This window comes from Motacilla alba, chromosome 14 (genome assembly GCF_015832195.1).
Source record: "Motacilla alba alba isolate MOTALB_02 chromosome 14, Motacilla_alba_V1.0_pri, whole genome shotgun sequence".
Taxonomy (NCBI): domain Eukaryota; kingdom Metazoa; phylum Chordata; class Aves; order Passeriformes; family Motacillidae; genus Motacilla; species Motacilla alba.
The window spans coordinates 9,193,932-9,220,556 of record NC_052029.1 but is presented as its reverse complement, the minus strand read 5'-3'; the positions used below and the strand labels follow the sequence as shown (position 1 = coordinate 9,220,556).

Below are 26,625 nucleotides of genomic sequence, written 5' to 3'. Positions count from 1 at the left end.
TCAGTGATCATCATCTATACCCCAAACAGAAATATAACGAATCCTATTAATTTACAATTAACATTTTTCATATCAAATCATCTCAGCAGTTACACACATGCACAAATAAAATCACAGAAAGTGAAGCATAGCACAAAGCACCAGTTCAACTGCAGCATTCTAGTAAAGGATGGCACTAACACGGAAGGCAGGAGTCACCTGGTTCAGAGCATACAACACTAAATAGACACATTTATGATAGAAATAATTTTTAATTCTTTATAGAGACAAAGGAGATAAAGGGACAGAAAAACACAATCTCCCATATCATAGCATATCCAGTGGCACACAAGAGAAGCACATGGCTCCTGAATAAATGCAGATCAAGTATCTTAATTCTGAAGTATGAATCCATTTTTATTATTTTACATATATTGAACACCTGAGATGAATTTCTAACCCTCTAAAAGACAACAGTGAACATCTACAAAATACCAGTGAGCTGTCATTACAGAAATCAGTAAAAAACAAATATATTTCACAACTGATACTGGCAAACATATTTTTAATCTTTCTAGGCAGAAAATATGTAAGAACAGAATTGCTCAAAAGATAGGCAGTGTCTGGTTATAAAAACACAACCAGGCCACATCAGCAACAGGGCATTACTTTCTTGCATGTCTAATCATTTCTGAATCATCAGCTCTAAATCTTTCTTTACTGCCAACACAAAAATCAAAGAGTCAAAATAATTAATAGCAAAACTTCTCTGTGTAAAAACATTCATTACAAGCTTTGTTTTCTGCACTAATGTTATTTTTTGGACCTTCTATGCAAAACTGGCATAAAGAATTCTCTTCCTAACATCACAGCCATCTGCCCCATCTGTTAGGGATAATAAACACCAGTAAAGAATTCTCAAACCAACAGACAAAAAAAGGCAATTTAGACATACCAGCAACTAATTGAAGAAATCATCAATACAATGCAGTAAAGGAGAAACAAAAGTTGTGATTGTGTATCACTACTGATACATACGCTTTTGAAATTTGTATTAGCTGTATTGAAAACTATCCTCTACTTATATTTAAACTTTGTAGAGATCAGGGCTTTGTTTTACTTTGAATCCTGCAAAATCTGCAAGTGGAGTGAGTGCAGCTCTTATCATCTGCAACTTCTTGACTTGCCAGCTGTTGTGACAACAACAAAGAAAAAGAATCATCTTTCTTTCTGCTTAAAGCTGGAAGGTGTGAACACACTTTGAAAAGAAGCAGTTGACTGGTATGACTCCAAACCTCTTCATCTTTTCTTCATCTAAAATTTAATCCTGTAAGTGAAGCACATGAATATTTTTAAAAATACAACTCAAAATATATAAAATGCATGGGCTCCAGGTCACCATTGACAGACTAGTAATGGAAAAGCAATACAACTGACACCGAAAGTAATAAAGTTTCCTTACTTGCATCTTCAATGGGGCTACAGTGCTATGCTCTCGGAGAATTTTAACAGGAATGCCTTCCTATACACTTCACCAGCAATACAGTTTTCCTTGGAATGTTAAGATACAGAGATTGTTGTGGAACACCAGTCTTTATCTCTGCCTGCCTGTAACAGCTTCCATGCTCCTGTAGGATGGTTTTCTATCTGCTCCCTCTCCAAGCATCTCTGGGGAGTGATCAGTCCTTAAATGCTGAATTCTGCAGACTCTGACACACTCACACACACCCACTCTTGCACACCAGGCTCCAGGTTCCACTCTCCAGGAACCAGGCATTCTTAGCCAGCAGGTCAGACTGGATTTTTTTGATTTCTATTTGAATGACTGGGCAATGTTTTTGAACCAAAATACAAACTACAGCTATAGAAACATGGATTTTAAAAAAACCCAGTCTTGCTCTGTATCTGCCTTACCCAAGTCCTTGATGAATATCTTGGCAGGCCAACATTCCCTAGTGCATCTCTGCAGTTGTCTGTGTCCATTGTTTTCCCTCAAACAGCTCTGTGACAGATGCTTCTGTCTTGTTTAACCCTGAGAAAGAACTTCCACCCAGCAATTTCTCTTTTCCTGTGGTTTTTACTTTGCCAGTTTAAAGCAGCAGGTTGGCTCTGTGAGAGGCTCGGTTTGCCCAGCTGTCTCTCTGTAATGACAGCCCCATGTTTGCTGAGGATGTCTTTGCTATTAGTGGGGCTCTTTTTCAGTCAGCCTTGTTCATTTAACAGATAAATCATGCAGCAATTGTTATTACAGCCATTACACCTGGTTCTAACTCTCTAATGTGCTTAACTCCTTGCTAGTTAATAGCAAGTTAATAGCTAATAATAATAATAATGAATAATGACAAATACACATCTGCCTTGCTCTTTTCACCCCCAAGAGCTCTCTTTGAACTCTTCTTTGGTTATAAGGGGTTTTACTGTGGACTATCTCAGCTAAGAACTAAAATCACTACAAATGTTTCCAATTTTGAAAAAAGTAACTGCTAGAAATGAATACATTTAATATAATATTACCCTCCTACTGAAATACATGAACTATACATAAACTATGATGTAAATATGGTGACTGCTTACCTGAACACTTTTTTGGAAGCCAGAGTCACCTTTTTGGTTTGTGTTCCATTTTTCAAGCAATACTCTGAAAGAAAAACAAACCCCAAAGAATTACAGCAGTTTTTCACAGAGGCACAGAACACCTTGGAGTCTTTGCTTAGCCCTGTCCTCGGGTGACTTTTCACTCAAGAGGTATAATGCATTTTACAGTTCTCTGCAGGAACTTTGCCTACTACTCCTATTGAACTGGTGCTTTCTGGACCTGGGTTGGCAGTTAGGAAGGGTAACACTGAAGAAACATAAGGTACAATTTAATTGTCCTTCACTTCTGTTCTAGACAATTCTCCAGGTCTATTTTTTTATATAACAGACATTGGGAGTCAGACATGCTTGTCTTCATTCCACAAAATCATAAATACAAAGAGTCCTGATAAATACTCACCTCCAAGATTTTGCCTGCTTTAAGAAGCTTCTAGCTTTTGCTACTTCTTGAGTAAGTTCCTTTAGATCATCTCCTTCAAAGTGAGGGAAAACTGGATTCTGAAAACACAGTTAAAATGTTTTAACTTGCTCCTATTTGTTATTTTCTGTCTCCCCAACTGAATTAACTGATCCTAAGCTCTAAATTTCCCTGCTTGCAGAGAATGTCTCGGTCTTCCAAGGGGAGAGCAGAGCCTAGATTGACCCTGGCTCTGTTCAGTAACATTTTTCTGCTGTGGCAATGCCTGGGGTGTCATGCTGGAGAATTAATGTGCTAAGCACTGTATAAGGATTTTACAATTAAATGAAACACAAGATGGGAAGGATAAGAAGACAGTAAAAGCTGAAGTTAGCTTAAAAACCACATGCAGACACACAATATATTTTTTACTTCTCTTTCAAAACCTATATTGCACTGTGTATTCCTTTCATGGGCTTGGGCACCTCACCAAGGCAGTTAGCAGAAAGGCACAAACAGATACTAAGATTTCTCTTTTTGGCTTGATATGAAATATCTTAGAAGTTTTGTAATATTTTTTCCTCATTGTTTTTCTTTTTTAAATGGAGTTTCTCTACTGACGAAGAACTGTTGCAAAGAAACAAAACAAACTGATTTATTTAACATACATCTTCATCATCCAGCCCCTCTGTCAATATTCTGTGTGCTGCTAATTGTCCATCTTCACCCCCAGAACTGCAGTGGAAGCGCCCTCCTGTTTGGAAAGCAAGCTTCTTCAGGAATTCAACAGCTCCTCTGTTAGCACAAAGTAGAAAGCTACTTATGAAAATTGTTTTCTGAGAGCAACAGCAAAAGCATTTCTAAGAACACCTCAAAAATATGACATCAAAACAAACAGAATGGAGGACAAGATTATAAATTCCTGTATGAAATGTAGGCCATGTGGCAATTACCTGTGCCAGAACAACCTTCCCCATTACCATCTTGGTAGCACAGACTTCAGACAATAAATTAAATAGTCATTTTGAGAGATTATTGTTTTATTCTTGCAAAGTATCATATACCTGTCTGCACAGCTAAAACAAATGGTGTGGATTTTAATATCTTGTTTCTTTATCAATATTTCAATTTCTTTCAAAATCAGACTGCAACTGGTGTCTGGTTTTCCATCAGTCAATAGATACAGTGCCTCTACACCTTGGAAACTGAGAGCCTTCTGAAAAGCAGAAAATAAGCTTAAATAATTGGTACATTTATATGAAATGCTACACTTCAGAATAAAAACACCATCCCAATGATTTAAGATAGTTTATATTTGCCAATATATTTATATTTGATCATTAATCAACTTCGTTTTGTCTTTTCATTTTTGCTAATTCGGGAAGAAGATTAAGGATATAAATTTGAACATTTAAGTAGGTAATTTGTAGCATAAGACAACATATTTATAAGCAGGGCATTGCCAAAAATTGACTCATTAAAATAAGAAAATTAACTGGTTTTGGACAATTACAGACAAAAGATTTTTACATCATATTTTATGGGAGTTAAAGTTGTTTAATGTCTGAAAATCAGGCTCACCAGGACTTGAATGATTATTATGAAAATTTGCTATAGTAATTGACTCAGTGGACATCTTTGTAATATACACATGTCTTGCAGCTCTACTGGACTTCATTCATGATGAATGCCATAACATTTATTTAGAGCTTGTGCAAGGATGTCTGGAAGAAGAATCGTTCATTTAAGGCAACATTTCTTTTTTGATTCCATTTTAAAATCTTATAGAATTGCAAGTTCAGTTTTAAGTTATTATTACTAGTTGATTTCTACACTGAGAATTTTTATAGGAGAAAAGTTTCTTTACCTCTTACTGAAGTTCAAGAATTGTACTCAAAACCCATGAGATTCCAATAAACACTGCTTATTTAAAACCCTGTTTGGGTCAGAGCAACATAGCACAGCCACAGTTGTGCATAAACATCACTTTGAGCAACAGGCTATTTTCCTATTTTCCCTCTCCAGTATTCTTTGAGCACAAATATTAGCAAAACTATTTGACATTTGACTTTTTTAAAAAAAACTTAGTATGAGCAATTACTTTGGGTATCTATGAGCCCTTGGGCCAGAAACAGTGACTTGATTTCTAAACTGTCCAGTGATTTGCATATAAAGATGTTGTACACTTTGACCTCATAATTTTCCTAGCGTGTCAGCAGTCAGGTGGAAGTGTTTTACCACCACAAGGCAGGACGTGTTCTCCAGGCTGGGGCACACCAACCTGTAAAGCTGCAAGGATGCAGGAGTTGCCATGAGCCTGGCATGTGGAAGCCCACTGCACAGCATCATGGCAGCTTTCATCAGCTGCCTCTACAAGATACTCTTTCCAACTCTCTGTATTTTCTGCAAATCTCAGCAGGTTAAACCTGAGGAGAAAGATGACCCATGACATTTAACCCCAACCAATACAACAAGTCACTTTGGATAAGACAGTTTTGAAATAAGTAAATACATTAAATTAAAAAAAACAAAAAACAAACCCAAACCCAACAGCAAAAAGAACCCAAACCCAACCAAGCCCCCTATCAAAGAGCCTAATGTTGGATTAAGAGCTTCAGCCTTGGAAAAGTCAAAAAGCATATTTTACTTTGCATGAACAGAAAATCTATGGGAATGCTGAGCCTAAAAGGGTAAACAGCATCAGCCTACAGCAGAGGCTCAGATCTTGGAGAGTTTAGAACTTAAAACTGGTAAAAGCAACAGAAAAAGCAGTTCTTGTCACATGCACATTATACTCCAACATACAATAATTACCTGAATTGGGTTTCAGTGCTGTGTCACTGTAATTATTAAGCAATCTGATTACATAATAATGAGTGCAGATTTCAGTCTTTATCAGTTATTCACCATACCTGACTTCATTTTTTCTCAGCTGTTCCCAGATAAGGGAGGTAAGTTCTTTTGTGACAGATGGCAAATATGGGCCCATGGAACCAGATGTATCAATCAAAACACAGACATTTGCTTCTAAAATGGTACCAAACAATCTTCGGCTTCCTGGGCCAGAACATTAAAACTAATTAAGAATTATTACATAGGCTTGTTTTATTGAGCATAATGTAAATCTTCAGTCTTTAGGGGTAATTCTGGGCACATTTCTACATAATTAGGTCTAATCTATGTGGCAATTAGGTAGTTAAAAGGTTAACAGTAGACAAGCATTTGGCCATTTCACAACTAGCATTATCAAGCATTAATTACTAGCTAATTGTAGCAACTTGCATTAAATAATTTTTCCTTTACAATTCAGCAAAAAATTAAACTATTTCCCAACAAAGATCTTTATGAGCAACAGAAAAATAAGTCTTCACCAGTAGTGATGCTGAACTTCTAAGCAAAACATGCAGAAAAGCTAATTTTGCTTGTACATGTTACTGTATCTATTCTGTTGATAGAAAGCTTCTACTCTGCATTCACAAACACACAAAGACCAAAACCTAATTATTTGTCAGCAAGCAAGATGTTCATCAGCTGCACAGATGCTGAATTCTCTCGTATTGACAAAAATAAGTTTTGAACTTTCAATGAAATGCAAGACAGAGAACCTTTATTCACACTGGAGTTCAGAGTTACATTCAGATCCATTCTACCAGAAACAGCAGACAAGAAGGTTTTGTACATCTTTGTGCTTTAGAGAAAAGCAGAGGCACAGCAATACCTGAGAGAAGCCACTGCACTCTCTGGATGTAGCGCTGCAGCACCTTCTGCAGCCGCTCTCTGTAGGATTCCAGTTCTCTAGGCTGAAACTGCAGATGTTTCACAACCCCCTGGAAAAATTCAGTTTGTACAAGAGCACCTTACTTCAGGAAATCTGACCTGAGCTGCTATATATGCAATGATGGCACTGGACATCAGGGAGATGTTTGTCTTTTGATCTATGAAATATGGTAAGAAAAATTCTGTGACTCTGTTGCTTGCACTTAACTTTCTGTGCTTCTCCCCAGTCATTACACAAACTGAAACAATCAAGATCCAACATTTTCCCAGCTTCAACTCACATATGATTTTGATAAGTTTTACTTAAATTTTAAAAATTATTTTTCATATTGTATGAACAGAAGAGATATTACAGATTTAAAGAACATGCAGTCTGGACTTCCAACATGCTAAATGGTTTCTTGTGGTGAATAAAAGACCTTCTCTAGCTTGCTAGTGGAAGGATGATTTAGAAAGAGCAGGGAAGAGTGTCGAGAACATCACACTAGAAAGCCAGAAACAACCAATCAACATTCACTAAACAAATACAAAGCTTTTCAATAATGTAAGTACCTGACATCTGCAAAAACCTACATTGATTTCTGCACTGGGGAAGATAGAACAGTATTTCGCTGATACTTTCTTGTGCAGAGACTCCACAGTTGTCTTCTGGTGGGTACAGCTTGGACCAAACATCAGTCTGGGTAATTCCAGTTTAAGCTTTTTAATGCTGTACTTGGTCAGCCACTTGTAAGACAAACAAATAGAGCAACTGATTGTTGGCAAATATCAGAACAGTTTAAGGAATAACACATTGTACAGAATCACAGTTAACATTTACATTCATTCAGACGGATAGCTCCAAAATGGCAATTTATTAGTAAGGAGAAAAATACCTCTTTGCTTGAACAGATTTCCTCTTCCTCTGGCAATTTGACAGAGCAAACAGATTTTCTTACACACACTGCCTTGGGATACCTCTGATATATTGTACCTATTTGAGAAATGAACAAAGCACCTAAAAAAATCACCTATTGTAAAAAATTGTCACCTTCAAAAAATTCCAAACCAAATCAACTGAACAATGTTCACAGGGCTTTTCCTTGGAGCACCTGTGACCAAAAGATCCCAAGAGACTTTACAAAAGAAAAACCCCCCAAAAACAGGCCAAAAGTGCCACCCACCTGCATCTAAACTAAAAATCCTTGCCACTGTTTGGTAAGTGAAACTCTCTCCCACTCACTGTTCAAAGCACTCTGGTTATCAGTGACTTACCATCCTGCCAGTTTTATAATAGAAGTGTTGATAAGAAAAGGGCTTCACCTATCCCATCCTGATAACACATACCCACGTTTCTTCCTTCTTCAGTGTAAAATACAGACACAGAAAGCTCTGGCTGCTTCCTGGGTTTGTGCTTTCCTTTATTCTCAGTCTGAGGACATTCTTTTACTGTTTGTGCTACAAGTAAATCATAGATAAAAAAACCCCATTAATTTGGCTCAGCTGGATAAAACTCTTACATGAGAAGAACCCAACCCTGTTCTTCTCTTCATATATTCCTATTACCACAATTATAAATGCTTCATTTTCTTTGATACTGATTAAGAAAAATCATATTACAGCACTACTTCAGCAGCTTTCATAGAAATGAAACTTTTACTAATAAAAATTACCATCAGGAAGAATGTCACAGGAATTAGCTTGAAAAAAATTAGAGGTTTTGAACAAGCATAATATTTGTTGGAGAAACCAGTTAACTTTGTACAGAGCACCTCAGATGCAAATATGAATGTAGATTTGTAAACACTGCTACATATCAACATCAGGAGATTTGAAGACTCAAATTTAATGTAAAGAAAAATAAATTGCACATGTTAGTGATGATACAAAGAAAAAACTCAGGAAAAAAAAGATGGAGGAGACATGAATTGGCCTTTAAGGGACCAGTAATAACTGGAATCAGTTTAAGAGCTTTTCACATACCAGGAGCAGTTGGAAGAGTTAGCACTTCAGACAACCTGACATTGGTGTTGTACTTTTCCTTCATTACTAGATCATAAATAAATCAAGTGGAACAGCATATTAATTAAAATGGGACCTAACAGATTTAGTGGCCATGCATACATTGAAATAATAACATAATAAAGGTCTGAACTGCTGAGCCTTATGGCTTCAGGTATGAGACACAGTGGGGTTCTACTTTCCATCAGACACATTTGACATTTCCTGATAAAGCTCAGGGATTCAATCCTAGGGCCTGGAAATCATTGCACAGCTGTGCAGAGTTCCTTCCTGCACAGTGTAGAAGCAAATGAGGTAAATACAGCTAAAACTCTTCCCAAGGGAATTCCAAAACAAGCACGATGGTTCCTATAAATTTGATTAAAGATTACAATTTCAGGTGTTTCTAAAATCTTAATTTAAATCTCTTACCTAAAAACTGTCTTTTAAGCAAAACCCAAGAGAAACTGAAGACAAGAAGCCCCTGATCCATACAGACCTGGTGGAATTCCTGCTTTGGCACTAGGAGGACGCCATGCCAGTACTCTCACAGGAGCACTTCTCTCTGCACCATGGTTGTCTTTAACATCCTTAAGCACCTTTAATAACAAAAAAACCCCAAACAAACAAACAAACAAAAAAAAACCAAAACCAAAAAGTGCTTCAGATGGATGGTAACTGCATTATTCTAACCTGGAACTATGCTGCTTTATCGTTTAATTCCTGTTTCACTCTGGCTTCTACAAATCCACAGACTGCCAAGACAACACATGAATTTGCAGTTTCTTGCTGGGTTAAGTAACTCTAATGGCTCTGTTTTAATTACCTGGCCAATATCATCTGCTACCATAAACCTGAAGACTAACACCTACAGGGAGAGGAGTTTGGAACATTTTTGCCACCTGAAGGAGCAGTCTAGTGTGGTAATGGCCTTGCTTTATAGAATACAGTATTTATAGAATACAGTATCTTCCTCAGCATTTTAGTGACTACTGAAAATCTAGTGCTGACACCAGTAATTTCTCCTTTGGGTTTGGCTTATCCCTCTAGGGGTTGAGCAGACTGCTAAACAGCACAAGCACTTGTTTAACCCTGCTGTAGGATAAGACTTGCTGTGACACTGAGCCTTCAAACAACTGACATCTAATTTAACATACAGCTCTACTATAAATATCACCAAACATCTACAGACAACCCCGTACCCATTTTCTACAAGCTTAATCCCTGCAAAACTATGCTCTCTTGTCATCTCTGAGTAATTAGTTACTCCTGCATTTGTGAAGAGGTGTTGAGAATATGTCACTTTTGATACAACAGCCTGGAAGACCTACAAAGCCTTTGCAACATTCCCACACCTACCTTCCCATTTCCTACATTCCCACACCTACAATGCCATTCCCATTCCAAAGATGAGAACTGAAAGTTCCAGCAGACACTGGCCCTTTATGCATATTACAGATGTGCACACCTACTCAAAACAGACAGTCAAAATTAACAAACACTAGCAAAATCCCAGGGGATTCAGTAGAGCAGCTCCACAGAAGTATGCACAGCAGGCAGGAAACAAACCCTGAATCCTGCTCTTGTTTTATGCTAGCTCTCTGTGAGGCCAAAGATAAGCTACTGAGCTGCAGCTGTCTCATCTGTAAATGAGAACATCCTAATATTCAGTACCCTCTAGAAGGACTTGCAAAATAGATGTAATTTGGTAAAGCACATTTCTGCTTTGCCTTTGTTTCCATTAAACATTATTTTTAAGGTCAGAGGAAGGATTATTTAGACACCTTTTGACACGACAGTGTGGTTCCATTATAATTAATTACTTAGTATGATGCACTTTTTGGTATATGTAGCATTTTGAATGCAAACAAATTCAAAGTACTATCTCAGTGCTGCTCTTATTTCTTCAAACTTTCAGCTGAGCACTTCTCTCACAAAGAGGAACATCCAATAGCTGGGTAGGATCTTTAATTTACACACAGCATATTAAAAATGGGACCATTTCAAACCATTCCAGCCAGACTCACAGCTGTGGGTTTAGGAGATGGCATCTTCTGTGGGTTTTTTTTCTCATTCTTCATAAGCACATTTGAGTCTCCTGCTGTGAGGGGTTTCACAGACTGATTTACTGAGCGTTGCTTTAAGGACTCCACCAGGAATGCACACTGAAATGGAAATCCACATTGATCAGTAATTCACATACATGGAATTTAAGGAAATGCCATTTCAAAGACAGGTATTTTGTATTTACTACTATCATAATAAATAATATTCCTGTCTGACAATGCTTAACACCTCTAACTGAAAAGAAACCCCCTTGTGCTGTGCTTGCTCAAGCACACTGCATGGAAACCCTTCCTGCTCTGGGCAAACAGACTAAACCAAAAGGCAGCAGTGTTCTAGACCAAGGCTAGAACAAAGAGGAAGATGGTGAACCGAGAGTATGCAACTGTTACATTATAACAAAGTATTTTAAGGTGTCATTGAATAGCCAGCAGCTCTTCTTTTAAAAAATCCAACTTTTGTGACTCAGACTTGCATCCAACAGGGTTCTCAGCCCTCTGGACAAGGTTCTTAGTGCAGATCTCCTTCTATGCACACTTTTATAAGAAGCAGGCACCACACTGCCAGGCTGGCTATATTGCTGCAGTTATTCTGTTGGATATCTTTGGAAAAAAGTCATGTGCATGGAATATGGTGAGATACAGCCTGGTTCTACACCCTCAGTACACTTGAGAAAACAACTGGTTTAGAATTGACAAAGCCATTGTGCTAATGACAAGCCCTCCCTACACTGGGACTTACAAGAATGTAGGATTATTTATTTGCATATAACATTTATAACTTTATTATAATGAAGAATTAATTTATTTGAAAAGAATTCATCACAGGATTGGCAACAAAAAGGAGAATCACTTGAACTGTAAACTTGCATTTGGTATGGAATCATGGCTACTCCAACACCAGTCACTGCAGTGCTATTGTGCAACTGCTTTCTTGTCCTTATTTACTCTATGGTCACTATTCTCACACTCTAGAACATTCCTGTTCATCATAAAAGGGTTTTGTCCAATCTCTGAATTGTCAGCTGAACAAACACTGCTGGGTTTTTTTTTAGGAAGAAACATGCAATTAAAGAAGTTCTATGTAATTCATACCTTTTGGGAGTAGTTCTTTGCTTTTTCCATTTCTGATATAATACTGGTAATATCATCACTTTCAAAAATACCTAATAATCAAATAGATGCTAATTAGCATGGGTTTCTTGAAGTGTACAAAGTAAGTATTTTTTTAAAATGTACAACAATTTCTACCACATGCTAAATACCAATGCAGAGAATCAAAAAACCTTTGTTTCCGGCAAGCCTGATCATCTGGACTTATCATATTAATAAATATATTTTAAAGCATCTTTAAAAAGGCTAACAGAAAATGGTGAATTCAAATAGAAAAAAAACAAAACCAAACAACAAAACAACCAAATAAACTCCTTCCTTAAGGCTGCACTATAATATTCTGCAAATTGGTTGAAAGTCTCATTAAAACTATGACCTGTGTTTATATCTCAGGGCTCTCAGCATATCTTAAAAAATTAAACTACTTGATTTGGGAGTAAAAAAGCATTAATGAGTATTATTTCATTAATGGAAAAGAAGTATGTGCTGACTTTCCTTCGCTCATACCTGCTTCTCCAAACCAGTGCAACCTCCCATTGGCTGCCTGGACAATTTCTTTAAAAGCACTGGCAGTTTCCCCGGGGTTGGCATAGCGGGCTGGAATAATCCCACTGGAGTCAGTGCCCTCTGTGACACTGAACAGACAGACATGGAGCTGTAAATCCAAACCTCCACAAGCCTCAGCCACATAAGAGCTGATTGCGTGCTGTAAGACAGAGGAGAAAGAAGCATCAGGGGTGAGCCTCTACCTCAGACAAGCTTCCATCTACCCCCTTGGTTCCTGACTGATGTACAAGTGCTCCCAGTTGGAGCAGCTCAGAACAGGAACATACCCTGGGTAGTGCAGTGCCTCCTCAGTCCGTGCAGACACACAACAACTGTCACTATTGCTGCTTACAGGGGCAACAGCTCTACTGCAGCAGGAGGTCAGCTGGGGTACATTTGGAACCAAAGACAGAGATTCTGGACATCAATGTAGCTGCACTGCAGCAAAGTAGGGCTGAAACTGTCCATTTGTCTTTCATTTTCTTGTCAGCCATAGGGGCTTTAATGATTTCTTAGGTCTGCCCAGAATTTCCAGAGGTTTGGTAACAAAAGCAGGAGACCCCTCACTGCACGCATGTAGAAACCTGAGGCTGGGCACACAGCTTTATGGCCATGGAGCACATTCACTACAAACATGGATCCAGGCAAGGGATTTCTGGGATAAAAACCAGCAGCTGTCTCTACATAGTGTGCTATGGAGCTCCATTGGAAAATTATTTGTTCCATGAGTTGTACAGAAATGATAAATTACAAAAAATCAGCTTGCTCCAACTCAGCAATCTGAAGCAAAATGATGCCCAGAGCTGGAGAGGGAAAGGAAACCTAAAAGCATGTCTTTTCTATAATTCACACATAATTAATAATTGCTATGTCCAACACACGACTAACAGTTGCAGAAAATAAAATTTGGGATCCTAACAGTTGTGCTGCCTTAGGTATGTAAAGGGGGAATATTCTGCCAATGAACTGTGGTTGGCTGGAAGGGAAAAAAGAGGAAAAATAAAGTTGATATTAGTTTTGATAAGAACTTAAAGAAAAGTTGCCTATGATGACACTCACTGTTTCCTGATCAGGTATTCCAGTAGTCAGCAGGTAGAGTCCCTGTGATTCATGTTTATCTTTGTCTTTGAAGTCAACTTCCACAGCCCTTCTGAGTGCACTCATGAAATTTCTACTGCCCTTGCACTCCAAGCTCAACACCCACCTAAACTAAGATGTTAACAGTTCAAAGAATGAAGAAACAAAACATCTTGTTTCTGCTCAAAGCAATGAAGAGAACTAAGTGTCTTAAATAACACTGCACTGGAGTCTAAAATTTTTGAAAATGACAGAGAGCAAAACCAGATTGTACAACAAATTATTTGTTCTGGTTTCTGGATTGCCAGCATGGCAAACTAGTTTTTAAAGTAAGATATAAAGCATAAAGAGGAAAGAATTCTCTCCTAATTTTACGTGGAAAAATATTAATGTAGTAGAACTTACAGAAACAGCAATGAAACCCAAGGTATAATGAGAACACAGAAGATGTGACTCCACAAACAAAAACCTGGGATTTTTTTCCAAAGCATGTGGGAAAAGCCCCATTGTTTGGCTCTCACATCCCAACTGAACTTGAAGCAGTTTTCAATTCTTCATGTAACCTCTTCATTCCTTATACAGACACTTCTGTATCTGTACATATATGTTATATATACATATGAAATACAGCGTCACCCCAAGCTTATTAACTTTTACAATGCTATTTTCACAAGAAACCACTATGAACAATCACTGTAGAACATGGCAGTCTATTTTTTAACATGATAAACTTATACAATTTTTAGTTGTTTGCAATTTTTCTCTGTGAAATTCACATACGCAGGGTAATTACTTGATCCTACCTCCAAGCCTTTTCTAAGTTTTCTGGTTGGGAAGGACACAGTTGCTGCTGCCAAGGCACAATGTCACTCCCAAATCTTTCACAGAAAGATAACAGCAATTAATTTTCAGATAATGGTTTAGAACAAGCAAAAAGATAAAATAAATTCACCAACAAAGAAAAATCTCATTTAGGGTATTACAGACATAAAACTGCCTGATGCCAACTATTTTCTACTTCAAACCATTTAATTATCCACATTTATCCATCACCCAAGGTTTATTTGATTTTCTTTCCTGAACAGGATCCTACACGAGCTGGGAAAAGCTCAGAGAAGGACTGTGAAAAAGGAACTCCAACCTTTAGCTGCTGCCTGTATCTCCCTTGTGAGGTAAGGGCTCTGTTCTCACACCGTGTTAGGAACTCCATGAGCTGCTGGCTCTTACTTTTACCTGCCAGACACCTGCCCAGCAGCTGCACCACATGTTTCTGCCTGCCAGTGCTGGGTACAGAATTTTACCACTATAATATATTAAACAGTATTGGAGTTACTGTAAAATTTCAAGGGTGCTCTCAGTTATGGCACCTGAGACATCAAAATCCTCTTCTGGTAAGTTTCTGACAGGTGAATGAATACTGCCATGAACAATATAGCAGGATGAGTATTTGTTACAGGTATGATGCAATCAGTTCCAGTGATCCTCACCCAAAAAAGTGATTTTTTAATTACTAATCTGGTCTCCATACATCTGATTCATGCACTCACCCAATAAGGACCAATCAGTGCTAGTCTTGCAAATACTTCACTAAAAAACATTGAATACTAAAATATGCCTATTAGTACCTACAATCTCTCAGCATACTTCTTCCATTGCAATGCATTACAATCATTTTAAAAGACTCTTAGATAGTTACTCACGCTATAATATTGAAGCACTCCTTATTTGACATTTGTTCCTCAAGTAAAAGTCGCAAACAATGTTGGATATGAGAGATGTAGGCAGAGTTTGTCATTGATACATCAACAAGTACAACCACCCTATAGAAAAAAATGTTATTCATTAAAAAAAGGTCTTATTTAATTATGTAGTCTTATCTTTAGTGCACTCTAACTTGTCAGGGAAAGTATCTTCTACCTTTGTATCACAATGTATAAACACTGAATCTATATTTTTTTAAGAATCTGCAAAACATTAGAGGACATTTAAAAAATAAAAATAGGAACAGTAATGGAAATTTCTGTCTTTCCTAAACTATGGAATAGTCAGAGTACAGGCTACTTGTTCAGGAGCCATTAATGGCTCCTGAACCCCAAACAGCTCTTCCCCTTCTCTGCACTTGAGTATCTCAAACCCTCTTGGAACACGTGGATGTTTGCCACATGGAGAGCTGCTGGATACTTCACTCTCCTTTCCCAGCCAACACTCCAGGAACATTTGGAATATTTCTCCAAAAACAAAGAGTTAAGGTTTCTCTCAGCTCATCAGTGCCAGAGCAGGTGCTCAGGTATGGCCTGACTGATGCTATTGAGCACGTTACCTGTTATGGGGAAAGCATTAATGATGAGCTGCTCAGCATGGTCAGGTTTAAGTCTTGCTTGCAGAGACAATGCAGGGTGACCACAGTTAATGGACACGGGATAATTTGGGAGCAGCAGTTTGGAAAAGACCCACAGATGTGATGGACACTCAGTGGGATGTGAGCTCCCAGCACAGAGTAGCCAGATGAGCTAATTCAATCCTTAATCAATGAGCAAGAAAATCTCTAGTAACAGGGGCCTCAGCTACCTTCCTTTTGTCTGAAACTCCATATTCAAGGTATAGTAACAGGAAAAAGAGCAAATGTGCAATTGAGGTTGGGTAAGGTCTCAGACAAGATATAAACAAACACCTTCCTCAAACACATTAAGACTTCAAACCTCAAAAAAAAAAAAAAAAACCAAACCAAAATCAAGTACAATACCTTCTTTCACAAACACTTCCCCATATTCTTCTGCTAGCAACAGACAGCCAGTCAATTCGTTTTTCATAGACTCTTACCATTTTAGCAAGGACTTTCTATGCATAAATAAAGAACATTTTTGTTAAAAATAAAAAGTTCAAGTCTTTTATTGCCAAATGCTTAGAACAGAAATAACGTAACAGCATAGTAATGAAAAAAAAATTTCATTCATTTAGATAGCAACATTTCATTCTTAGTACAGATAACAGAACACAGTCCATGAAAAAAAATACAGTAATAAAAAAGCAACAAAAAATCTAACGGTCTGTATCTCCACTTCACTTTTCCTCTTGCCATCATATTCCAAAACAGTGTTCAGACATATCAAGAAAAGAAAAAAAAAGAGCTTTAAAAATACAGTTTTTGCAAGCTTACCCCTTCTTCAATAGTATTTTTAGGCAGTGTTCATAACAAAACACATCATTTAACATAAACACAATATTCTCAAACACATGTAATTCTTTAACAGTATCAATTTGATATTAAGGTTTTTTGTCCAAACTTTATACACCATGACCTTTCCAAGTCTATGCAGGTATTATTTGAGGGCATATCAAGCTAGAAAAGGGCACTGAACTCACAAACAAAACTATAATTTAACATGCTCAAAACACAAACATCTACCAGCGAGCAAGAAGCCACAGAAGCTGCTTTTCATTTCAGCCACTTCACACTCTCCTTTTGGTCTGGCTGTAGAGTTCCACAGACTTCACATCACTCCCACTTTAATGGATTATTTGCCCTGCCTGGAAACATTCCCACAGCCCTTTGTCAGGACTGCCAGTGATGTGAGAAAGAAAAAGGACTGACAGACCACTGTATAGCAAACCCTGGTTGCAAACATCCCCAGACAGCTTCTCTTTCATTAAACTTGCCCCGCTCTCTGATGGCCTGCATTCTGATCTAGGAGGAAATCCTCAGCAATCACTACTGCCTGTAAGAATCCCAGTGGCTGCAGACTTACATGGACAGCTGTCTGCACATGAATCCCTGCAGTACTCAGCTGACAGGACAATTAATGAGGAATAATTAGATGGTAGTCCAGCCCTGACAAGGCCACATCATGTTAGACAACTCACCTGATAGTTGTACAATACTGGCAGGTCAACGTGGATATTTTTAACAGTTCCATCATACCACTCAAACTGCATCATCACTTTCTAGAAGGATAAGCAGAGTTAACTGTTTACAGAACCCAATGTAAGATAGACTGACATGGAATTTCTTCCTGGATCATGCTTAAGAATGACATGAAGTATTTGAGTTGAATCTATGACTCAAATGTCAGTCTGTAGAGTTTTAGCTAACTTATAAAGTACTGATTTAAATTAGGAAGATGTAGTAATAGAAAGGAAAAAACCCCACAAACCCAGGGGAAAAAGTTCCTGTTCACTTGCCTCATGTAGAGTTGATGATACTGTTTTTTTGAGAATAGGTACAAAATCTTCCACAGGAGAGAAAGCATTGGGAGCCAGAATTTGATAAAGGTCTAACTTTTGAGCTACAGGAAGAAAAAAATACATTAAATAAAATACATACTCTGACTTAAATTCATGTTTCATACCTGTTAAGCTTTTCTTTCTGTGCTACCTTTCAATCCATATGTCTTTAACCAGTCTGCTGAGGTTTTGGCCAGGATGCCTGATGTTTGAATAACTAATGGTGCTTTGTGCTTTGGAGGCTTTGGGAAGAAGCTAGAAGGTGCTGCATTTGCAAATGCTGTGGAAACCTAAAACAGATTTCAAGAAAAGCTCTTGCAAGTTTTAACATAATTTATTTTTTACCCTCAATTCAAAATATCCAGAATGGAATCCTGGTGAACATAACTAAAACTAAAGTGCTGGGATTCCAACAAGCAAAACGCTTTGAAAGTAGCTATCAGTGCTCCTCCTAAAAATGGGCTTTTACTGGGGATATAGAATCTTCTAAGTAATTTCAGAGTGACTTCTGCTCCATAGCTAATCTACACAGTCCTTAGTTACTATGAGGATGGAAGAGAGAAAAAAAAAAAAGTACAGCATAGGAAGGATGAGGGGAAATATAATTAGAAATTTTATTCACAAAAAAATTCCTCCCAGACTTGTGTAACAGTGCTACCAAGACAAGCCCTTATATGTTTGCAATGGATTTAAATGTCCAACTAAATCACATAGGAGTAAGTATTTTTTCACCAATTTAAAGGACAGTTGGAACTTCATTTCTATGATCATGCATAGAGTTAGGCTAATGCTCCTGAGATTCCCATTATGATGACACAACAATGCTCTTTTCATGCATTTTGGAGACTATTTAGCAAAATGCCTCCTTTACTGATTTTGTTCTTAATTTGCTCTTAACAATGGATGTTCCATACAGAATATTCAAAGTTCAGATATCAAAATACCTGATCAATCATACTTTTTTTTTCATATTGTGGACACTTAAAATTTCTAACCTAAATTATTCAAAGTACATCTGGAGATAATAAGTTACATACATCTGCTCTTTCACTACCAAGCAAGCCACCAACTCTTCTTTGACAACTCTGTTTGATGCTCTTGAGTAGGTCCTTAGCCTTCTGGGATTCCTGAAGTAGCAGATGAAAATCACTGCTGTCAAAATTCTGCAATTATAAAAACAAATGGGGAAAAATAAGTCAACTATTGTTCAAACACCAGCTGAAAGCAGCTTTCTTACTTTACTGTGCAAACATCAATACAAGACTGCCTGGCATGGCAGAAGCGAGTGTGAATGTGTCTAATGCTCTGCATATAAATTAGTAATAATTTATAAACAAGATATTACTTTATTACTTTGAATCACTCTACAGTAAGCCACTGCTTTTATCAGCCACAAGTCAGTAAACAATAACTGCAAAATTTATTGCACTTTTAGGAAATGTTTTCGGTTGCAGAAAGAATAACTGCAGGTTTATTGAGCACATGCTCAGCCTTTCTATGACAGAGACTTTCAGCACCAATTCTTACTATCAACTTCTACTCAGGAGATAGTTATTTTACCTTCTCAAAGTGAAGAATCATTAGAAAGAGAGAAAAATGCTTTGCCTCTCTCCCTGTCACCTACCTCTCCGTTGGAAGAGTAGCAATGATAACGGCCTCTTACAGCTTCTGCAAGGTTCTTTAGAACTGCCTACATATAAAAATAGGAAGAGAAACAGTTACTTTGATTTGATAGTCTCTTTTGATAATGAGGCTTGTTGGTATTCAGTTCTCAGTAGAGACAGAAAAAGAATTTTTGAGGTACATGTAGTGAGAAAGCCAAAATAATTATGTGTCCATCATTTGCTTCCCAGTCTTATTTTAATATGGCTGAAAAACTGAGTAAAGCAAGTTACAGGATGATGCTCCAAACAATTTTTTTCATGTGTGCAAATATGCTCTGAAGAGAACAGAACACTAATTCAAGAACTCTAATGATTAGGTTAGCTTCCCCACAAGTTTATGAGAGAAGGCATTGCAACTGAATAGGAAAAAAATGCACTTCAGGATGTATTAACACAATTACTCACAAGGGAAGCAGGGTTGCTGCAATCATACGTAACAGTGTGAATCTGCACTTTTCTCCCCAGTGTGCACTGCTGAGCATAATCACATAGTATTTCAAAAGACTGATCAGGGCTGATTAAAAAAAAAGAAAAGAAAAATATATTAACAAGGGCAGCAATCAAATGGGGGGAAAAAAGGCCATAGTGAAGAATATATAGAAAAAAATGGTAAAGAAATAATAAATCATGGGAATTATTTAGGTATTTAGCATTATCATGCTTTTGGAGGGATTTTCTCTCCCTCTTTCAACCATTACTGAGATGTCACTACTGGAGCTTGGTTCTGTCCTGAAAATCTGGATGATAACAAACCCACTAGGATTCCATTCCCATTCATAACAGCTTGTGAATTAAATGTTTTGAAGTATTCCCTGCTATCCCTGAAAGCTAAAGATCAGGAGTTGTGGCTTTGGCCACTGTGATAGAAAACCTTCCAGCTCTGGTATGTAAGGATGTCCTCTGTTTCCAAAGGCACCAAAGAAAGTAAAACTTTGCTTTATGTTCAGAACTTAGTGTCCCACACAGCTATCGTTCCCTGAGCTCTGATGGCTAGTAAAAACCTTTCCTTGCAGCTACACTTCTGCCAGGGACAGAAATTAAGGAATTTTTCACATAGAAATTCTGGTTTCTGTTCAGAGCAGATCTAGGCAAAACTTGGAACCTTGTAATCAACACTGTGTGTTCAATAAGTAATCTAAAATTTAAGTTCAATTACTCTAAGTATCAATTTTGCCAAGCTTATACCATCCCTTTTTGCACATTTAAAATAAATACAATTAGTAAACTAGGAGTAAGGTAACACTCCTAGAATCCTTATTGTAGTCTTTTCCTTGTAATCCCAATTCCAATATTGCAATTTTCAAATTACGACAGTAGAACTGCCTTTGAACTCTTAATGCTATTTTATAGCAAAATCTGTCTTATCCTCTGATCTTCCCAGAGGTGTGGACTCTTTCAGTGACATCTTTAATGAAACTTAATTGATGTAAAAGTAGAGCTAGCAGGCTCTCAATAGATTACTGTGATAAGTGATCTGCAAAGGAAAAACATAGCTTCATAACAGAAATGAGAAGATTTATAAATAGTAAAAAAAGGGAAGAAATAAAGGAATTCAAAGGTATAAACTCAAAAATATGTAATACAAAGGTCTTGAATTTTCTATTTATTTTTGTATCAAGTTCAGTTTCCTGTACCAATCCTGTATCCAGGTTAAAACTGGTTGTTAAGACAGATAATGAACTTACCAGCTTCCTACAATCAGAACCAAGGAATTCAGTTCTCTCATCAGAAGGACATGCCTTAAGGCTTTCAGCAAATTGCAGCCTCGACCAGGCTCCAGCTCTTGTACCCACTGCCTTGCTTCATGTAGCCTAGGAGAGGGAAACAAGAAAAAGAATATTAAGGTGCCAAATAAGATAGATCATAAAGATTACTACAAACCACAGGAGCAGCTAAGATATTTTATACATGAAAATCATCTTGAAACCACTGACCACATGTCAAATTCATTGCTCTTCTCCCCTCTTTAAATCACTGCAGGCAAAAGATGAAAAACACCTACATGGGATTGCTCAAATTAAATGGAGACCTTGTCTGAAACACCTTGATTTTTCAGAGAAATTAACTTACTTACACATGAACATTGATGGTTTTTGGACTCTCCCATAGTGGTGAAATTTCTGTACTGAATGAGAGGCAGTACAATTCCTTCTTATAACAAAGCTGCTCATCTATTAAGCACTAACAAATAAAAAATTATGAATGCATTACTATCCATACTGCATCTGGCAGGGTTATTATGCAAAAGACTAAAAATAGTAATTTCCTGAAAACAGTTACACCAATATTTTCAGCTACCACTAAAAAAGCTTCCAAGAAAAACTCAGAGAGTTAAGTATTTATTAAGGATAGAGACAAAACCTGAAACTTATGGCATTACAACAAATTTGTTAATAGGGCAGGGATATTTGTTGTACTGGTACCAGTTTTCCTCTTCAGCTGATGCCCACATGAAACAGCAGTGATCTAGAATGCACATATTCACCCACCACCCAATTTCTAAAACATGGTTACCTCATAATCATGGATAGGGCTAAACAATAGTGCAGATATTCAAGCTAAGTAAACCAGACTGTGGAAACTGAGTTTTCTTGAAGGAGTTTTATTTGAAACACACAAATAATATAAATTGATGGTAAATAATTCCTGTGGGAAACTGAATTGTACCAAGCGTCAAATACAGACAGTAAACCAGCTACCTTGTATCTTCCTTCCTTATTGCAAATGTTTTCTAAAACAAAGAGCACAATAAAGGACAAGTTTCTTCTGAGAATACAGAAAATAATTAATTCTCCAAGGTTCTGACAAAAATTGTGAAGTGGGCCTTAGTGGGACAAACGTTAACTTAAAGGAAAACATATTTACTATAAACATATAAAATATAAACATATTTACTATATACGTATATCTCTATGTACAATTTGGCTCTACCTCTTACAGCTGCTTTTGTTAAGCAACTTGATTCCACAGAGAATGTTGATAGAATTGAGAAACTTTAACAATAACACTTTCCTTAATAATTTTTTGAAGTATACTGGATTTGTTTTGATTTGGATTTGTTTTGGACATTAACAAATACTACACTTCCAAAGACATTTCAAGCACCCTTTTTTACAACAGAAAATTTCTATTCTATTGTATATTAGGGTTTTAAGCAGATTTTTTTCTGTTTGGTTCCTTGCTTCTAGTTTCCACAAAAGCTTGATCAGTATGTTAAATTAGGCAAAATTTGCTTTACTATTACTTACCAAAAGGTTCTTCTGAAAATCCAATAGTCTAGGTCCATAACTCAAATGAGACACATCAACCAAAAGTCCGACTTTAGTTCCTTTTACAACACCGAACACCTTAGAAAAGTCACTGTAAATATTAGCTTATCTACAGTTTAATAATTTTACTGTTTATTCTGTACAACACCATTTTTAGATCAAGTATTAGGTATTTATTTTAATTTTAAACTTTTTAGCATAAAGATGACATAGTGACAAAGTCAAGGAGGAAAAGAAGAGAAAAAGAGAGTCCTACTGGCTCCCAGTTAATCCTCACCAGTGAATCATATTACCTTCTTCCCAAGAAAACTTATTCATTACTTGAGAGGATAAATAAAATATAACTTTTTCCCCTTCAGGCTGAATCAAGCAGCTTTGTGGAAACCAGATTTTAGAATGCTGCATGTTTCCCTGTTCCCTTCAAGAGGGAGTTACATCTGAGCATTAGCACTGCCAGGCACAGTGTGATGAAGCAGCTGCACAAGGGTGGGCAAAATGAACTGCAGGAAGCCCCACTCCAGGAGAAGTTAAGCTCAGCATTGTCTGCTCCCGTTCAAATTGTGCTGAGAGGACCTGGTGATTAAGACTGCAAAGAGAAAGGAAAAGACTAAATCTAGAAAGCAGAAAACTGCATATTAATGAAAGGTCAGGAAAAATAATCCACTGTCAACATCACTGCATATGATGTGGAACTTGTAGTAAATAATGAAAATACAAAGGCCTTCTAGAAGCCACTTTTCACTAGTATTCAAAAGTTAATTTAGTCTTTAATGCCATATACAGTTTCATTCTAAAAATATACTGCAAAGTTCAAGTTACCTTTCTGCTGTCCTGCAACAGCCACTGAATGCGGTGCTGATAGAGTTCAATCACTCTGACAAAAGGCAGAGCACACATTTAGCTGCAGCATTCTCTCACACGGGGTTTCAATGTAACAATCAACCACCTCAATCACATCCCTTTCTCACAGATGCAAACTCTGTGAGAAACAGGTGTTTTAAAATATGTTAATTATGCCCTTATACAACTAGTGGTTGCAGGGCTCACCACTTAAATACTTCTTTCCCTAAAGCAGAACAACTTCCAACAGTTTAATATTAAAATAGTTATAACCTGAGGTAAAACAAAACGCTTCCTGTCCTCTAAAACTGTTTTATTTTAACCAATGGATTTTTAATTCCATGCACATAGTGGCTACAAGTTGGCAAAGAGAAAGTTTAAGCCAACATTTTAAATGGGCAAATCCATTTTGCTTTTTCAAAACAGAAAAGCTGCTTCTGTTTTATAAAAGCCTAACACAGTGAGGTATGCTGAAACGGCAGCATTCTTATAAATTGTGAAGATTTTTCTACAGCTTATGGAACCTATAAATTAAATTATTTAAGTTTTTTTATTTTATAGATTTAAAATTCACTTAGAATACTTTCAATTTCCACATCATGACTGCATCCATGGCTTGAAGCTAATCCAAGTTTCATTAAGTACAACTCCCAGCTACACAGTGTTACATATGGAAACCTGACCATGCACTGGCTGCCCCTCTGAAATGAGCAAACTGCTTCACATCAACACCTGGTTGATAAACATCTTCCTTAAAAACCCCAAACCTCAGCTGTAAATTACATACAATTATCCTTTACTCTCAATCTCAGCAGAAAGGATTTCATGATGAGGATACTTGGAGGTGCCCAGAGACAACAAATTAAGATTTAAGGGAGTGTCTACAGTAATGGAGATACAGAATCAGTTACACATCAAAACAGTAAAGAAGATGGATACTTACTCAGAAAGCCTGGATTCAAAATCAGTAACAGTCTCCTCTGTAAACTGCATCACTTCACCACCACTTCCTGAACTCCTGGAGCACTATGCATGGTTAACATCAGAGATGCACACAAGTTAAGACTGACTAGCGAAAAGGCAGTGTTGTACTTACAAAATCATATTGCCTTCATTTACCAGATACTCTAATGTTAATTGCAAGGATTCCAAACTGTAGTTTCTTATCCATTCTTCTGTTGTTTGCACCTTTTGAGAGTGTGTTTTCTTCATTTGTCCTCTCTACAGATCAAGTGAGAAAAAATGAGAAATTAAATGTATTGTTTGAGTGTGACAAAAACCTAAGTCCTAAGGAGAGTTGCTGCTAGGCAGTGCATGTCCAAGAACATAATTTTATGTACTGGAATACTCTTGTGAATGTGGATACAAAGAAAAGGAAGCTTTCACAATACCCCCAGACTGTCAGCTAAAGGAAGGGAGAGCTTAGTTTACAGCAGACAGGAATGAAGACAAGAAATTGCAGAGCTCAATAAAAGATTTATAATAAATACCCCAGTGGTTTACCAGAGAGGAATAAAAAACAAGCATCTCCCAAACACGACTCAGAGTTTGAACGTGGCTTCTGCCTTTTGGAGGAAAAATGCAGTATCAACAGCTGATCTCATTTATTGTTTTGCCCAATTTGTTGTCAGAATAATCTCTGCAGAGAAACTACATGCAGTTTCTTGACATGAGTGATCACACCATCAAACTGTCTGTGTATATATGCAAATGTATGTAAGGAAGCATATTAGCTGTCTATCAGTTTATTTATTCCCCACTGTGAATTTATAGTGGCTATTCATTACTGTACTAGCTGCTCCATTTTGTAGGAAAACTTGCCTACCAGCACATCTTGTGTCTTGCTGCTTTGTGCTCCCAGCAATCCATTATCTGGTCCCAGATGAGGCACAGCAAAATCTTGCTGTGGTGGATGATCACCCTGTGGATGGAATTTTGTCAACCTATGAGACAATAATTTTATGAGAGCAAAGGTTACCCATAATATTCCTGTATTGTCATAAAGTCATTTCAAGTTTTTTCTGTAGGAACTGTTCTATACTTTGACAGTTGTTTAAGCATTAAGTTAATATACGATGTTTTGAAGGGATATAGTATATACTTTATGTGAATTATAATTTATTTTCTATCTACGTATGAAGTCTCAACTAGATTTTGTAATGGTTTCCTCACCCAATTTTTTCCAAATATTGATCATTGTCCAACAACCATGCCATTTTCCTGGTGTGTGTATCCATTATATTAATAACTTAGCCTTGTTAAAAATAAAAAGAAAGCATTAGAGCAAAAAAGCTAAAATCCTCAGGAATAAACACTATTAAAAATGTATTCATATTGTCAGCAACTTAAATGATAATTTATGTTGTATGTGGGACAACAGCAAACTAAAAAATAAAAGAGAAGTTACAATTATCCATTTATAGAAAACACATTTAGGAACTATTCTGCAGGAGCTGCTTGTTAATGGATTTTATGCAGTTAATTATATGCGTGCACAGCTGCTGGGAGACCGGCTACAGAGCTCAACCAGAAAAAGAGATTAACCACAGCAAACCCCAGAGCGGCGGCGGGAGCCGAGCCAGCCGGGCTGGCAGCGGGTGGGCGAGCTGCCCTCGGGTTTAGGCGCGGTGCGAGTCATGCAAAAACCATTAAATGCCGGTTTTCCCTTGGCCGGGCTCCACCGCCTCCCCCCGCCCAGGCCACCCGGGCCCTCCGGCTCACAGCGGTGTCAGCGCAGCCCTTGCCGTCCCCGAGACCCTGCTCACCTCACGGGGGAAGAACTCTGGGTCCCCGACCCCGCGCTGTCCCGTGCCCGAGAGTCACCTCACCTCGGCGGGAGGAGGCCCCTCGGCTCCTCCGACCCCGCGCCGCCCGGTCCCGTCCGCTGAGACTCTCCTGACGGGGGAAAGGCTCTCCCGTGCCCCGCTCTCCCTCCCTGGCACCGCGCCAGTGACAGCGCCTCCCCAAAGGCCTCAGCACCTCCCGGCAGTGCCCCGACCCTTCCCCCGTGCGGGACCGGGAGCGGAGGGGCCCAGCCCGGTCCCCGCCCGCTGTTGCGGCGTTACCGGTGGAGACGGAGCCGGCCCCGGTGCGCCGCTTCCCGC

At 37.8% G+C, this 26,625-nt stretch overlaps 1 protein-coding gene across 1 annotated transcript; it reads right to left on the bottom strand.

Moving 5' to 3' along the window:
* VWA3A (von Willebrand factor A domain containing 3A) lies at window positions 1-26,583 on the bottom strand. The gene is given in 35 exon segments (XM_038151741.1): window positions 1-1,194; window positions 1,196-1,237; window positions 2,554-2,617; window positions 2,975-3,072; window positions 3,640-3,766; window positions 4,036-4,187; window positions 5,253-5,397; window positions 5,884-6,028; window positions 6,690-6,798; window positions 7,322-7,474; window positions 7,624-7,721; window positions 8,075-8,185; window positions 9,228-9,327; window positions 10,756-10,893; window positions 11,887-11,957; window positions 12,412-12,610; window positions 13,510-13,654; window positions 14,331-14,405; window positions 15,228-15,347; window positions 16,271-16,365; window positions 17,389-17,469; window positions 17,707-17,810; window positions 17,900-18,038; window positions 18,786-18,911; window positions 19,373-19,438; window positions 19,818-19,926; window positions 21,098-21,223; window positions 21,487-21,593; window positions 22,661-22,759; window positions 23,501-23,555; window positions 24,465-24,547; window positions 24,641-24,742; window positions 25,347-25,464; window positions 25,694-25,775; window positions 26,287-26,583. Coding segments are annotated over 34 exon segments (3,618 nt in total). The 5' UTR covers window positions 25,759-25,775; window positions 26,287-26,583; the 3' UTR covers window positions 1-1,143.
* Between the last annotated feature and the right edge of the window lie 42 nt (window positions 26,584-26,625).